This window comes from Athene noctua, chromosome 23, assembly GCF_965140245.1.
Source record: "Athene noctua chromosome 23, bAthNoc1.hap1.1, whole genome shotgun sequence".
In the NCBI taxonomy this organism is placed as follows: Eukaryota; Metazoa; Chordata; class Aves; order Strigiformes; family Strigidae; genus Athene; species Athene noctua.
This window is the reverse complement of record NC_134059.1, coordinates 1,679,565-1,695,216: the sequence shown is the minus strand read 5'-3', so window position 1 is coordinate 1,695,216 and position 15,652 is coordinate 1,679,565. Positions and strand designations below refer to the sequence as shown.

The 15,652-nt window shown below is 54.7% G+C and overlaps 1 protein-coding gene across 1 annotated transcript; it reads left to right on the top strand.

Moving 5' to 3' along the window:
• Window positions 1-374: 374 nt before the first annotated feature.
• LOC141969739 (uncharacterized) lies at window positions 375-5,641 on the top strand. Its single transcript, XM_074925817.1, has 8 exons — window positions 375-413; window positions 851-944; window positions 2,830-2,901; window positions 3,281-3,352; window positions 3,543-3,614; window positions 3,706-3,813; window positions 4,900-5,007; window positions 5,170-5,641. Exons 1-8 carry the CDS (start codon window positions 375-377, stop codon window positions 5,340-5,342), a joined length of 738 nt encoding a protein of 245 aa, XP_074781918.1. The 3' UTR covers window positions 5,343-5,641.
• Window positions 5,642-15,652: the final 10,011 nt, after the last annotated feature.

Here is a 15,652-nt window from a genome sequence, read left to right as displayed (position 1 = left end):
GTGCAAAGATGGGGGCCAGGTGATAATTCCACAAACCTAGCATGCTACACAAAGGGACTGCAGCCTATTCATCTTGTTACATGGTTAGTAAAAACCTATCTAAGATTACACTCATGGGTCTGTAATTACCATTCCATATGCTATTCGTTAGTTATATTTAAATTACCCTCGGTTTCTGTGTAAATTAGCACACATGATCCTTACAGGCATGGGGGGGCCAATTCTTTTTGGTCTTGGATTGAGTCAGTGGTCACAGTCTCCCCCTGCCCCCCTCCACCTCACTGCCTTTCCCTTTCCCTTCAGTTATTGCTGATTCTTGCTGAATTCATACTTCTCAGACAATCATCCAAGCATCTGGTGCCTTCTGGGACAGAATGTTCCCCTCTTACTACTCTTTTAGCTGCTCTTCAAAGGTATAGTTGTTAGGCAGCCATTCTTTATGCAAAGTTGGAGTAACTCACTCCCTTATCTCCTGGTTCCTTCTTTTCACTGGGTCTTAAATCAGAACCTGCCCCTGGCATTCTTCTATTTACAAGTTCAGTATGAGCAGAGAAGAAAATTTCCTGGAGACATCAGAGAGGCCGGGCTGTGAGCTCTGCTGCTCCCTGGCTGCACCCTAGTTTTCAGCCTCAGACTCCGGGTAAACTAGCTCAAAGCCTGTCAGCCAGGTCCTCGCCCAGGGGGTGACAGATGCGGGTGTCATAAACTGCTGTGGCTGCAGAGCTGGGCTGTGCCCCAGTTTATGAATGCCAGCCTTACGCTTTTCCAGGGACAGGGCTAAAGCAGAAGTGGGGCTGTGAGAAGGGCCCAGGACAAGGGCTCTGGCCATGTAACACCAAGAAAGAGATAGCACCCCCAAGCCCAGGACGTAATCTGCCAGCCTGGTGCCACAAGAGGATCCTGTGGGAAGGAGCAGAGGTTCTACCAAAGGGGACTGGTTCAAGGTAACGGGCTAATTTACAGCAGTGGCATTTCCAGCCAGCTCGGGAGAGAGGCCCTGTGGGAGCTGGGGCTGGAGCTGTATGCACCCAGCTCCTGGGACGCAGGACACATTTTCATATCCAAGAAAAAACCCCAAGGGGTACCAGCGCCCAGGGCCAGCTGGCCCTGGATGGCCCCTCACGAGGGGAACAGGCCATGCCCACAGGAGCCTCAGGGCTCAGGGCAACCCCGGCACCACGACCCAGGAGTCCTGGTTGCCACATGGTCCCCTGAGCCCGCTGGGACCCTCAGGCAGGGCTCTCACAGCAGCCCCCAGCCCTGTCCAGCCACCCCCCAGCCCAGCAGCTGCAGCTTTGGAGAGTGGACAGCCCCACTGTGTCACCGCAGTCGGGAACAAACCTCTCAACACCAGCGCAGCGTTCAGAAGCAGGCATTCCTTTATTCGGCGCTGGGTGCGTGGCGGGTCACGCACACACTGAAACAAAAGGTCATCCTTGATGTACCTTAAAGACATGAATGTTCATCCGGTTTTGGAGAAGTCTCCACCTTTTTGCCTATCTGCTGCGTTTCCATAATGCTGGCGTTGCAAACCTACACTACGCGTGCGCGGGGATCTCGGGTGGTCGTTTGGGGAGCTACTCCCCTACTCCTTTTCCCTTTTATGGTCACGAGTCTTTTGGGGACGATTTCTTCTCCTTGGATGTTTCCCAGCTCTGTTGTCTGGCCGAGCTGTTCTTTCTTACGCGCCTTGTTTCAGCAGCTCTGCCAGGATGTGTGTCAAGCTGAGGATATCTTCTCTGTAGACTTGAGTCGCTCAGGCCTCCTTGCTCCATACGAAGTTTGACGTTGTTTGGTAAAACATTTTCTCAACCACTGCAACCCTTTGGGAAGGAGCTCCTGAAAACCTTCCCCGTGCTGGAGAGCCGCAGGAGCATGGGGAACAAGCTGCACAGCTCAGAGCTGAGAGCCGCGGTGCAGCAGCCCTCCATCACGCTTGCCGCCTGTTGCCCTCAGCTGGGAAAAAAAGATGCTCTTGCCAGAGCGTCTCCTCTCCAACGTGCCCCTGCCCCAGGGCCGTGGCTGCGGGGGAGAGGCCGCACTGTGACGTCACAGAGCCCTGCGGTGCCACGCCGGGGTGTGCAGTGCTGTGCCCGGGCACCACATCAGACGTGCCAGCAGCGGCAGCAGCGGTAGCAGCGGCAGTGACATGGTGCGGGTGCAGGTGCAGGTGAAGGGGACCATGACTCCCACGCTCATCCTCCTCCTGCTTCTGGTGGCCCTGCGAGCCCAGGGGGCCGGGGCCGCTCCGTGGCGAGCGCGGGCATTAGGTAGGTGGGCAGGTGAGGGCCAGCGCCCAGCCCTGGCAGCGTGGGGCAGCACCCACTGCACCTCGGGCTGACAGCGGGGCTAGGGTGGTGGCGGGGCAGAGCCGGGAGAGCCGCGGGGCCGGGCTGGGCCGGGCCAGCTGTGTCCAGCTCCACGGGCAGCGGGAGGCAGAGCCCAGGTCGCCATGGGACACACAGCCCCAGCCCACAGCCCGGGGCACAGATGGGGCAGCACTGGGGCAGCCTCTGGGCTCTTCTCCACCAGACACGGGAACAATAACGTTTTCACGGGGGCGCCTTTTCCGCCCAGAAACCACGTGCCAGGGAGAAATCCCCAGGGGCCGTACGTTTGTCCGTCCGGTGCTTGAGGGCTCTTGCACAGGGCCTGGAAACCGTATTTTGAAAGCCTCCGGGTGCAGCTCCCAGGTCACCCCGGCCCCTCTGCACCTCTGGAAATCTCCCCCCATGTCTGGGTCCCAGGGCATTACCTGACCCCCTGCAGTCGCTGCAGGTCACTGGGAAAGGAGCTCACAACCTCTAATGGGAACCTGCTTGCTTACAGCTGTGCCCGGAGCCAGTGGCCACTCGACGGCTCAGCCGGCTCTAGTGAGGGAGGATCAGGGCCATCCCACAGGTACGTCCCTTGAATGAGTGAGCACTCGGGTTTTAATACTCCGTTTGTGTGAAATTTCACTTAACACTCTCTCGGCCCACGCTCAGCCGTGCAGAAGAGGAGCAGAGAGGGACTGGATGCTGTGAGCACTCTGCCTTGCCAAGGAGCTCAGAGCTGGTGTGCACTCCAGGGGGTCCTTGCTCCCAACGCCTCTGTGCATGTTTGGTTTTCCATCCGCCTGCTCCAGGCACCCAGTACCTGTCTGCACAGCGCTCCTGATGGAGGGGGGAGAGGAGTGCCACGGAGCACTCCCGTGTGGGAACTGCCTTCGCGGCCGTTCAGCCCTGCAGAGGTGTATAGAAATAGGTCCTGGGAGCTTCTCTGTTCTGTCTGTTCACAGAGGTGTCTGGAGGCGATGGCTCTGCAGCTTCCCAGCTGCGATCCAGGGCAGAAGCTCAGGGAGATCGCACGGGTACGTCACGGCTTTGAACCTCCTTGGAGAGCCGCCGGCTCAAAGCCCCGATGTGAGCGAGGCGTCTCTGGTGGCTGTGAGAACGTGGGCCTGCACTGTGTGTGCAGTGTCCTTGCGTGATCCACTTGTATGTTCTGCTGCTCGGTCATGACGGTGCCTGATGGGAATTCTTGTGGGTGTTTGGTTGCAGATGTGGGTACAGGGAGGGCTCTGCCAGCTCGTCGTGCGGATCCTGCGCTGGAGCTTCGCTGGCATCGCAGGCGTGAGTAGTCAGCCTTGACTGACTTGGTAGACGTAGCACTCGTTTCCAGGATTGTATTGGTGAGAAATTTAACTCTGGACTTTCTGTTCAGGTCCTCAAAGAGCAAAGGATAATGCTGAAGTGGGACAACCCTCGCAGCGGTACTCAGAAGTCCTCCAGGAAATCCTGAAGGAGCTGGAACGGGCCGTGCCAGCCCAGGGTGGGTGTCTGTCCCTGTTAAGCAGAGCCTTGGCAAGCTGAGGTTTTAGATGCGTGGAGGGACAAGGCGTAGCCTGCACAGTAGGAAGGGGCCGCCCAGAGCCTCCCTGCGGCCACGCTCAGTTTCGGGCCTTGCGGGCGCTGTCGAGCTGCAGAGAGGGTCGAGTCTCTGCTGGCAGTTGGGGTTCCAGCCGAGCCCCAGGAACCGCTGCTGCCCCAGTTACAGCCTTACTGGGGCCAGAGCTGTTCTGGGCAGACGGTGGTGTCCAGCTGGCCGGAGCTGGTGGTGCTCACGCCTTGAGTGCGGGAGGGACTTGCTGAGGAGCTGGTGGCTGCTCAGTGCTGAGGGGGCAGCACCCTGCCAGTGGCCGGCAGGGAGAGCGCAGAGGATGCGCCGGCAGCTGGGGCTGGCTGAGAGCAGCAGACAGTGCCGGGGCTGCAGGCCTGCCCTGGCCAGGATGGGAGCAGCCCCAGCTTCAGAGTCCAGCCCCGTCGTTCTCCTTGATGTCTGAGGCCTCTCGGTGACGCCTCGGTGTCAGGGACGGGTGAAAGCTGGACACCCAGCCTCAGGCCGGACACCTGACCTGAAGGCAGCGAAAAGGAAGGGCTGTGAATTCCGTCTCGGGGCCTTTATCTCTCTGCTTCTAGCTGTGCTTTGGAAAACTGGCTGGTGGTTTTCCTCTAGTTTTGGGGGACGGTGGGAAGTGCTGCGCAGAAAAGCTCTTTCCCCAGCGCGACGGGCGACAGCATCTTCCTGTCCTCTCTGAAGGACGTAACCTGCCATCACCTTGCAGGTTGCCAAAAATGCACTAAGTGGCGTGTGAACAAGACCACGTGCAGTCTCCTAGTCTGCGGGCAGGTCAGGATTTGCTGTCTACTGGTCAGCTGGAAAGGGTCTAGCGCTGAAAGTTTTCTCCATGAATGACACCTTGTTTGCACTGGTGACCAGGTGCACCCCCAAACGTCCAGGCCTTGTTTCTTGGCACTGTGAATGTCTTTTGAGAAGTACTGCCCTCGGAAGGCACCATGGTCCTGATGAGGAACGGTTACTTCTGCTTAATCTGACCTCCTTTCTTTCTTCCTAAAGGGAATGGCCGTGGTTCTGTGGAGAAGGAGGTGTTTGGGGAAGGAGGCCGCCAGGCGGTGCCAGCCTCTGCTGAAAGAACAGGGGCGGTTCAACCAGCGGGCGTGCCAGGTAATTGCTGTCCTTGGGTCACCCAGTGTCACACATCCAAAAAAGCCTGTCTGCAGGCTCTGCCCCCAGTGCCCGCTACGGCACACCCTGTCAGCAGCACAGCCCACCGCTCTTAGTGCAGAGCAAGGGTTTGAAAACCTCATCAGTCTCCTCTTTCTGCAGGCGCCTCGACGAAGCTTCGAGATCCCAGCCTGGCAGCAGCCGCCGTCCCTCGGCCCTGGAGAGCCGGACCGTCCACCTCGGCACCCCTGAGAGCTGGGACAGACGCCAGCAGCCGCTGGAAAACTGTCCCGCTTGCCACAGAGCCCCAGGGGCCGACTGTTCCTTTAGAATAAATTGATAAGGATAAACACAGACCAGGAGCGCACTTGTCTGCCTGTGACCAGCAGCAAACCCAGGAATTCACCCATTCTGGGCCGAAGTTCACCTCAGGGCATGAAGGTCAGCGAGGGTTGTCCAGCGCAGCCCCCCAGCCCCCCGACGCCACTCCTGGCCGTTAAGCAGCTCCGAAGGGCAGCACTGGGGAGCCCCTGAGCTGCGCCCCGCAGCGCCCAGGCCTTGCTGGGAAGTGCTGGCACCGCCGCAGCCTGGGAAACGGTCACCCCCTTTCTCGTGGGTCCTTTGACACAATCCGTTCTAACCCCTGCACTACTACAGCCTGCCGGCAGTTTCCCCTCTGCTGCGGAACCAGCATCTAGTGCAGGGAGGTAGAAAGAGAAGCGTGAGATCTTACGGGCAGGGAGGAGGCAGAGAAGTCCCGCAGGCTGAGCTCCGGCCGCCTGGGATGGGATCTGCGTGCGATGGAGCCGCGAGGTGTCTGTGAGCCGGGAGAGGCCCCTTGTGGCCAAGCCCCTGAGCAGGTCCCAGGGGCGGCTGCTCAGCTGGGCCTGGATCAAGTGCAGCCAAGGCCTTGGGTGTCCCGTGCAGGTGTCCCGCCTCGGGGCGAGGTGTCTTGGGGCAGGACTGTGCCAGGGAAGGACACGCTCTGTGGTGTGGCGAGGGGAGAGGCAGCCATGAGAGGGATCCCTCTGTCTGCCGCCAGGGCTTTTACATGTCACAGGGAAAGCAGCTTCTGGGTGCCCAGGCAGTCCCCCTTGGGTCGGAGCAGCCCAAAGCCAGCCTGCAGACCCTGCTGCTGTCTCATGAGGGGTGTCATAGAAATCCCCTCTTTCCCCCAGGGCTGCCCTCCGTGGAGGGATGGGCCTTGGAGCCAGGGGAAGCGCAGCCCTTCTTTGGAGACGGTTACCAGGGGAGCCGAGTGCCTGCCAAGGAAGAGACAGTCTCAGCAAGCCAGATGGCAAACAGAGGTGCCGTTTCCCAGAAGACTCTTGAAAGGGGCCTGCAGCAGGACCTGGAGCCAGAAGACTCAGGCCCGCGTGCCTGCCATCATGGCTGAGGGCTGCCCCTGCCCCTTGGATGCTGCCGCCAACCTCTCCCCCACAGGCATGAGCAGGCCAAGCCCTGCCCTGCAGTTAGTCCTGCTCCCATCCCCCGGAGACCTGCTGCCCTGGGTGCCCCGACAGAGAGAGTCGCTGCTGCTCTCCGCAGCGCCCATCGCTGCCCGTACCCAGGGGGGCTGTCGGTCCTCCCCTGCAGGCCGGGCTTCCCACGCCTCCCGTTCTGCCTGTGCTTGCTCTCGCCGCTCTTGTCACCGGCTCTGCGCTTGCTCCCGCTGTGCAGGCAGCTGCCAGACCTCCTGGAGGGGACAGGAATGCAGCAGCAGGCAGGATTAGTCTCAGCTCCTGGAGGGGCTTCCTTTGGGCCTGACCCACGTTGCTGCCCCTTGCCCCAGCCGGGCGGTCGGCTTTGCCCTTAAGAGATCAGGGGCCCTGGAGCCACGCCAGGCTCCTCAGCTCATGGCAAACACAGCTGAGTGACCAAAGACCTCCGCTGCCATCGCCCAGACGGGACTTGTCCATTTGCCATAGCCCCTGGCCTGAAGAAAGTGCTTCGTGACAACCCCGGGGGCAAGACCAGGCGGGGAGGGTGTGCAGCACCTTCCTCTTTGGGAAGAAGATCTGAAGGAGGTGTGCCGGCGTCTCCGTCTGCTCATGCGGGATCAGGACACACCCATACCCTGTTACATTTTGATAACCAACTCTACTGGCTCTGCCTGAGCTGGAATGGGTTTTCCCCTACAGCAGCCCCACGGTGCTGTGCGTTATGCTGGGAGCTGCAGGGTGTTGGCAGCACCCTGGTGTTGTGGCTGCTGCTGAGCAGGGCTTACACAGCACCAAGGCTCCTTCCGACATTTCCCCCAGTGGGACGGGGTGGGCAAGATCTCTGGAGGGGACACAGCCAGGACAGCTGACCCCAGCTGACCCAAGGGATATTCCAGACCCTGTGACGTCTGCTCAGTATAAAGCTGGGAGGAAGGAGGAAGGGTGTGGGGTCACCCTTGGTCCTCCGAGGCAACCACCCCGCATATGGGAGCCCCGATCCTGAGAAGCCCCACATCGCCTGTCCGTGGTAAGTAGAGAATAAATCTGTTTGCTTTTGCTTCTGCGTGCGGACCTTTGCTTTGCTTTGCTTATGTTAAAACTGCTTTTGTTTTGCCCACAAGGGTTGGTCTGTCTTATTTTCTTTCCCCTCTTGGCCCTGTTGAGAAAAGAATGGGAAAAGGGGAGGGGGGGGAAGTGATAGAGCAACTTTGGCATTTAGCCAAAGTCAAACCATCACAGTCTATTTTGGCACCCAACATGGGGCAAAACAACGGCAGTTTTGTATTAAATGTGCTGCAGCTATAATAGTTATTAAGCAACAAGCTCTTGTGCTGGTCACGGGCTTGTTTATTGCGCTGCTTATCTTTATTTTGTTGAGCTCGGGAACATGCTGCAAGGAATTGGGAACATCATGAGTGGTTTTATTTCACAGGCTCCCGAGGTACTTAGTCATCCTTATGTTAGCTCATGGATACTCTTTATTAATGCTGTTCGCCTGTTGTGGGTTGTGTGGAGCTCGGTATGCTTTTGGTGTAAGAGAAGGCAAATTTTGCGTGAGTCCGTACCAGAACGTGCCCTGAGGCGGCCTGTTCCTGGGTGGCAGGGGGAGTGGAAGGAGTTGGGCAGATTCCTAGGACGGTTATCACCTCCTGTAGCCTGAGATCTCACCCCTGAACAGGCAAGCAACCCCACAAAATTGACCCATCACCTGATAGAGGGGTGCCTTGCCTATCCCAATGAGTATCACCAACTTCTAGCGCTGTACCTGTGCTTACCGAGCTGCAGTTCAGCACTCTCAAATGACTGTGGTTGACATGGGAACTCAAACAATAACAACAACAGAGATTGCCCCAGTAATAGAAAAGAAACAACGGAGAAGGAGAACAACAGGCCCATACCCTCGATTAATAAGGGAGGAGAAAGAAGAGGAAGAAGCTGGTCCTTCAGCAAAGGAATCAGAAGAGGGAATAACAGAACTAAACAGGAGGCAGAAACTACCCGGTCCCTGACGTCATCAGAGCTGCGAGATCTGCAGCAAGACTACTGCCGCCAGCCGGGTGAGCGGATCGCTGCCTGGCTGCTGCGATGCTGGGATAATGGGGCAGATGCTCAACAGCTGGAAGGTAAGGAGGCCCAACAGCTGGGTTCCCTTGCTAGAAATCGAGGAATTGAAAGGGGAATTGGAAAGGAGACAGCAATTTGCAGACTGTGGAGACGGCTCCTTTCAAGTGTTAAAGCAAGGTATCCTTTCAAGGAAGATCTTATGGACCACACCCCAGGGAAGTGGGCTACTGCAGATGAAGGTGTCCAGTACCTGAGAGAATTAGCAGTGCTGGAAGTCATCTGTGGTGATCCAGATAACGATGAAGCCCCTAAAAATCCAGAGGATGTCCCATGCACACGGGCCATGTGGAGGAAGGTGATTAAAGGTGCGCCATCCTCGTATTCTGCCGGCTTGGCCACGATGCACTACCCCGAAATGGATGCAGGAGAAGGACTAAGATGTACGCCAACTGTGGAGGCAGTCTCTTCCTGGCTTCAGAACTTTGAAGAGAGTCTTGGTACCTCCTCATCTCTACGGGCGAGTGCCCTGGATGTTAGCAGCTCCCCAAGAAATCATTTCTCTTCTGTCCCAGTCAGGGGGAAAGGAAAGCCAAGGCGCATGACACGTGGCGAACTCTGGTTCTTCCTGCGCGACCAGGGGGAGGACATGAGGAAGTGGGATGGTCACCCACCTTTAAGTTGGAAGCACGTGTACATGAATTGCGAGGAAAGACCCCTGCCAACAAGAAGACATCCAAGAAGGTTGTTAATGTAGCTGGTGTAAAACCACAAGGAAGTAACCAGCGATCTCCCAGATACAGAAAGACTGAGATCACCTCCCTTGATCCTGAAGAAGGAACCTCCGGCCTGGCACGGCAGGAGTCAGACAGTGAAGACTGTGACCAAGACCGGGAATAGAGGGCCCCTGCCTCCAGCCAGGAGGAGGAAAGGGATGATCGGGTGTGTTGGACAGTGTGGATTCGATGTCCTGGCACATCAAATCCACAGAAGTACCAGGCTTTAATTGACACCGAGACACAATGTACACTAATGCCGTCAAGTTATAGAGGGGCAGAACCTATCTGCATCTCAGGAGTGACAGGGGGCTGTCAAGAACTATCAGTACTGGAGGCCGAGGTTAGCTTGACTGGGGACAAGTGGGAAAAACATCCCATTGCAACTGGCCTAGAAGCCCCTTGTATCTTGAGCATTGACTATCTCAAGAGGGGATACTTCAAAGACCCAAAAGGATACCGATGGGCTTTTGGTGTGGCCAGTGTGAACACAGAGAAGGTAAAACAGTTGTCTAATCTGCCTGGCCTCTCAGAAGATCCTTTTGTTGTGGGACTCTTGTAAGTTGAAGAACAACAGGTGCCAATTGCTACGAGGACCGTGCACCAATGGCAGTATCGTACAATCCGAGACTCTCTGGCTCCCATCCAAGAACTGATTCGTCAACTAGAGAGCCAGGGTGTCATCAATAAGACAAGTTTGCCTTTTAATAGCCCAGTATGGCCGGTGCGAAAGTCTGACGGAGGGTGGAGGTTAACAGTAAACTATCGTGGCCTGAATGAAGTGACGCAACCACTGAGTGCTGCTGTACCAGATACGTTAGAGCTCCAATATGAACTGGAGTCAAAGGCAGCCAAGTGGTACGCCACAATCGACATTGCCAATGCATTCTTTTCAATTCCTTTGGCAGAAGAGTGCAGGCCACAGTTTGCTTTCACGTGGAGGGGTGTCCAGTATACCTGGAACCGACTGCCCCAGGGGTGGAAGCACAGCCCCACTATTTGTCACGGACTAATTCAAACTGCACTGGAAAAGGGTGATGCCCCTGAACATCTACAATACATTGATGACATCATTGTGTGCGTCAATGAGGCAGAAGAAGTGTTCAAGAAAGGACAAAGAGTAATTGAGATTCTTCTGAGAGCTGGGTTTGCCATAAAGAAAAGCAAGGTCAAGGGACCAGCACAAGAGATTCAGTTTTTGGGAACAAAATGGCAAGATGGACGCCGTCATGTGCCGTTGGATGTTGTCAACAAGATAGCAACTGTGTCTCCACCGACCAACAAGAAGGAAACACGAGCTTTCCTAGGACTTGTGGGATTTTGGAGGATGCATATTCCAGGTTACAGTCAGCTTGTGAGCCCTCTCTATCAACTGACCCGAAAGAAGAACAATTTTGAGTGGGGTCCTGAGCAGAAACAAGCCTTTGAGCACATCAAACAGGAGATAGCTCGGGCAGTAGCTCTTGGGCCTGTTCAGACAGGACCAGCTGTGCAAAATATACTTCACACATCAACTGGGGAGCACGGACTCACATGGAGCCTCTGGCAGAAGATACCAGGTGAAACTCGAGGTCGACCATTAGGATTTTGGAACTGGGGATATTGAGGATCAGAAGCCCACTACACTCCAACTGAAAAGGAGATACTGGCAGCACATGAGGGGATTCAAGCTGCTTCAGAAGTTTTTGGTACAGAAGCACAGCTCCTCTTGGCGCCACGGCTGCCTGTATTACATTGGATGTTCAAAGGAAACATCCCTTCCACACACCATGCAACCAGTGCTACCTGGAGTAAATGGGTAGCATTAATCACGCAACGGGCTCGACTGGGGAAACCCAACCATCCAGGGATCCTGGAAGAGATCATGGACTGGCCAGAAGGTAGAGATTTTGGAGCATTGCCTGAGGAGGTGGCTCGTGCCCAAGAGGCACCGCCATATAACGAGTTACCAGAAGATGAGAGGCGTTATGCTCTCTTTACTGATGGATCCTGTCGTGTGGTAGGAAGCCATCGGAAGTGGAAAGCTGCTGTGTGGAGTCCCACAAGACAAGTCGTTGAGGCCACTGAAGGAGAAGGAGAGTCAAGTCAGTTTGCAGAAGTAAAAGCGATCCAGCTAGCCCTAAAGATCGCTGAACGGGAGAAGTGGCCAGTACTATATCTCTACACGGACTTCTGGATGGTGGCTAACGCCCTGTGGGGGTGGCTACAGGAGTGGAAGAAGAGCAATTGGCAGCGCAGAGGTAAACCCATCTGGGCTGCTGCATTGTGGCAGGACATCGCTGCCCGAGTGTAAAACGTGGCTCTAAAGGTACGTCATGTAGATGCTCATGTGCCCAAAAGGCGTGCCACCAAAGAACATCAAAACAATGAGCAAGCAAACAGAGCTGCCAAAATTGAAGTAGCTCGGCTGGACCTGGACTGGGAGCGTAAGGGTGAGCTGTTTGTAGCTCGATGGGCCCATGAAACATCAGGGCATCTCGGGAGAGATGCAACGTACAGATGGGCTCGTGATGGAGGGGTGGACCTGACCATGGAGGCCATCTCACAGGTCACTCACGAATGTGAAACATGTGCTGCAATCAAGCGAGCCACACGAGTAAAGTCTCCCTGGAACAGAGGGCGATGGCTGAGTTTTCAATACGGTGAGGCCTGGCAGATTGACTCTATTGGACCACTGCCACGAACACGCCAAGGCAAGCGCTACATACTCACCATGGTAGAAGCAACTACGGGTTGGATTGAAACGTACCCTGTAAATCATGCCACTGCCCGAAATACCATCTTGGGTCTTGAAAGGCCAATTTTATGTCGGCATGGTACTCCTGAAAGAATCAAATCAGAGAACAGGACCCATTTTCGAAATAATCTTATAAACTCCTGGGCAAAGAAACACGGCATTGAGTGGGTGTGTCACATCCCTTATTACCCACAAGCGTCTGGAAAGATTGAAAGATGTAATGGACTGTTGAAGACTATGATGAGAGCATGTTGGAAGCACGGGGTTATCAATTTAGCAGAAGCCACTTGGCTAATTAACACCAGAGGATCTGTTAACCGTCCTGGTCCTGCCCAAACAAACCCCCTTCATCCTGTGGGAGGAGATAAGGTCCCTGTAGCACACACAGGGAAATGGCTGGGGAAGGCAGTGCGGATTGCTCCTCCCTTGGGAAAAGGCAAGCCCACTCGTGGGATTGTCTTTGCTCAGGGACCTGGATGTACTTGGTGGGTAATGCGGGAGGGTGGGACTACTCAGTGTGTGCCTCAAGGACATTTAACCTTGGGGGGAAAGTAATCTGTGGGATGAGTTGTATGTTGCAGGACGTGATGGAGGAAGTAGGAACGACGAAGAGTGAACCAGATGCGTGCAATGACGACCCAAACCTAGCCGGTGCTGGAGTCCAACATCAAGCATACTTCTGTCCTGAGCATCTGTCTTGACAGATGGGAGCCAAGTCACTGAACATCTGAAGGAGTGAAGAAAGCTTATGGAATGGATAAATGAATATTATGTGGGACCTGGGCATAACGTAAATGGTATGGAATAAGGGGTGGAGACTGTACTGGGTCTGGCTGAGCTGGAATGGGTTTTCCCCTACATCAGCCCCACCGTGCTGTGGGTTATGCTGGGAGCTGCAGGGTGTTGGCAGCACCCTGGTGTGGTGGCTGCTGCTGAGCAGTGCTTACACAGCACCAAGGCTCCTTCTGACATTTCTCCCAGTGGGACGGGGTGGGCAAGATCTCTGGAGGGGACACAGCCAGGACAGCTGACCCCAGCTGACCCAAGGGATATTCCAGACCCTGTGACGTCTGCTCAGTATAAAGCTGGGAGGAAGGAGAAAGGGTGTGGGGTCACCCTTGGTCCTCCGAGGCAACCACCCCGCATATGGGAGCCCCGATCCTGAGAAGGCCCCACATCGCCTGTCCGTGGGAAGTAGAGAATATATCTGTTTGCTTTTGCTTCCGCGTGCGGACCTTTGCTTTGCTTTGTTTATGTTAAAACTGCTTTTGTTTCACCCACAAGGGTTGGTCTGTCTTATTTTCTTTCCCTTCTTTGCCCTGTTTAAAAAACAAGAGGAAAAGGGGGGAGAAAGTGATAGAGCGACTTGGTGGGTACCTGGCCTTTAGCCAAAGTCAAACCATCACACCAACAAATAAATTTTTGCGTCCATCCTGTGCTAACCTAATACGCCACAGGTCACCAAACCAAACCACTCCTGTGCCAGTCACTGTTTGGATTTGGGGAACCACGTTATCACAGTACTGCAGCCTAGTAACATTAACATACTCAACAGGTGCAACACTGGCCAACAAATCCAATTCTTGCAAAGGGAAAGAAATTGTTTGATTTAAATTCTCAATGACTGTCTTTTGCCAAGCTGTGTTAGGCATAGACGGCCAAACATAGATGATATTTGTGATGAAACAACCGTCATCGCTTTGATCGCTCGTCAGATTCACACTCTGTTGTTTCCAATATCCACCAAAATGAGTTTCATTTTCCCGCAACGGGGTGCCAATTAAACAGGTTCGAAAAGGATCATTGAAGTGCTAAGGCTTGGACAATAGGCCCAAGCCAGAGTTGACCTATAGATGAATCCTGTATATTTTATAACTGATAACCATTGTGCTAACAGGTATTATACTAAGTTATAATAAACCACCTATCCTGATGTAAAAGGTGGAAGTGTTGAAGCCTGAGCAACAGGCCCTGAACTGAAACTGCTAACTCGGAACGTAATCCTTAATGAAATATGCATGGAGGATGTAGCTACCTTGAATGTATCTTTCCCTTCCTTTGTATGGGAATAGAACAACCGAGTCACGGAGGCAGGTGTCTGTCCCCGAGACCTGATGTGAGATCTTGTGCATAATCCCATCAGATAAACAGAGAAACTCCCTGAGCTTCTTCCTTGAGCCCTGGCCAGGCTCTGGGGGGAACCTAATGTGAGATTGAAGCCAGGTATTTCCGTTTAAAACAAAGGTGCCAGCTATTCTGGCTTGCTGATTTTTGGGTCTATAAGGCTGGACCCGCTCACAGCGACTCTGGAAGCCTCAGCTACGGGTGCAGGCACCGCGTAGGATTTCCCACTTGGAGGGAAATGTTCTCCAAACCCTCGCTGTAACCGGGGCTGCCCAGCACCTGCAGGGCTGGGTGATGGTAAAGTATGTGAGTGGTCATGTCTCTTTCTTAATCACTATTCTCTCTCTCTCAGGTAGTAATGATTTGATGCATTACCCTGTATTTTCCTATTTAAGTGCACTATTGTGTCTTTTCTCACTGTATGTTTTCTGTATTATTTTGTAATATTATTTAGTTATTTCTAGTAAAATATGCCTGCTCTTTTCACTCTGGTGTCTGAGTTTAATTGGTATCCCTGATCAGCAGACTCAAACAAATATCCTTTATCCCAGATGTATTTGCCCATGTTACCCAAATATTTGTTCTAGCATAATGTCAAAAATTCCTTCACAAACTGTTACAAAACAAAATAAGATAGACATCGCCCCCATTTCCCACGTTTGATGTATCGCCACGGTTTGGCCTCTTTTTGCCAGTCGTCCTTGTTCACCTGTCAGCTTCGAGGAATGTTTATTCCAGTGCCACAACTTCTGTCTACTCTCTTGTTATTCTGCCTAATTCACTGCAAAGCTAAGCAGGACCTGCCTTTCCTAAACCCATGCTGACTGGGCCTGAGCATCTGGTTGTCCTGCATGTGCTGTACGATGGTACTCAGGATGAGCTGCTCCATCAGCTTCCCAGGCACCAAAGTCAAGCTGACAGCCCTGTAATTTACTGGATCATCCTTCTGACCCTTCTTATGGATGGGCGTCACATTGGCCAGTCTCCAATCTGTTGGGACCTCCCCGGTCAGCCAGGACTGCTGGGAAACGATGGAAAGTGGCTTGGCGAGCACCCAGCCAGCTCCTTCAGCACCCTCGAGTGTATCCCATCTGGTCCCATAGACTTGTGTGTGTCTACATGATGCAGCAGGTCACTGACTGTCTCCTGGATTGCGGGGAGGTCATTCTCCCAGTCTCTGTCATCTGGCTGAGGAGGCTGGATTCCCTCAATACAGCTCAACATGCTGGGGGGGCTCCCGGGGGCAGGGCTGCCCGGTGCCTGTGCCCAGGGGGGTCTGTGTCCTTCCCCCTCCCCTCCCCAGCTCTGACTTTACTCCTGGGCCTGCCCCGGCCGGGCCCAGCTCCAGCTGACCAGGAGCACACACGCCCGCCCCCCCGCCCCCCAGGCATCCAGCGGGCAGGAGAAACCCCGACACCTGCCCAAGGGCCCCAGGGGTGACCCCAGTACTGACCGCAGCCGGGCCGCAGCTGGAGCAAAGGCTGCAGCTCCCGAGACCAACATGG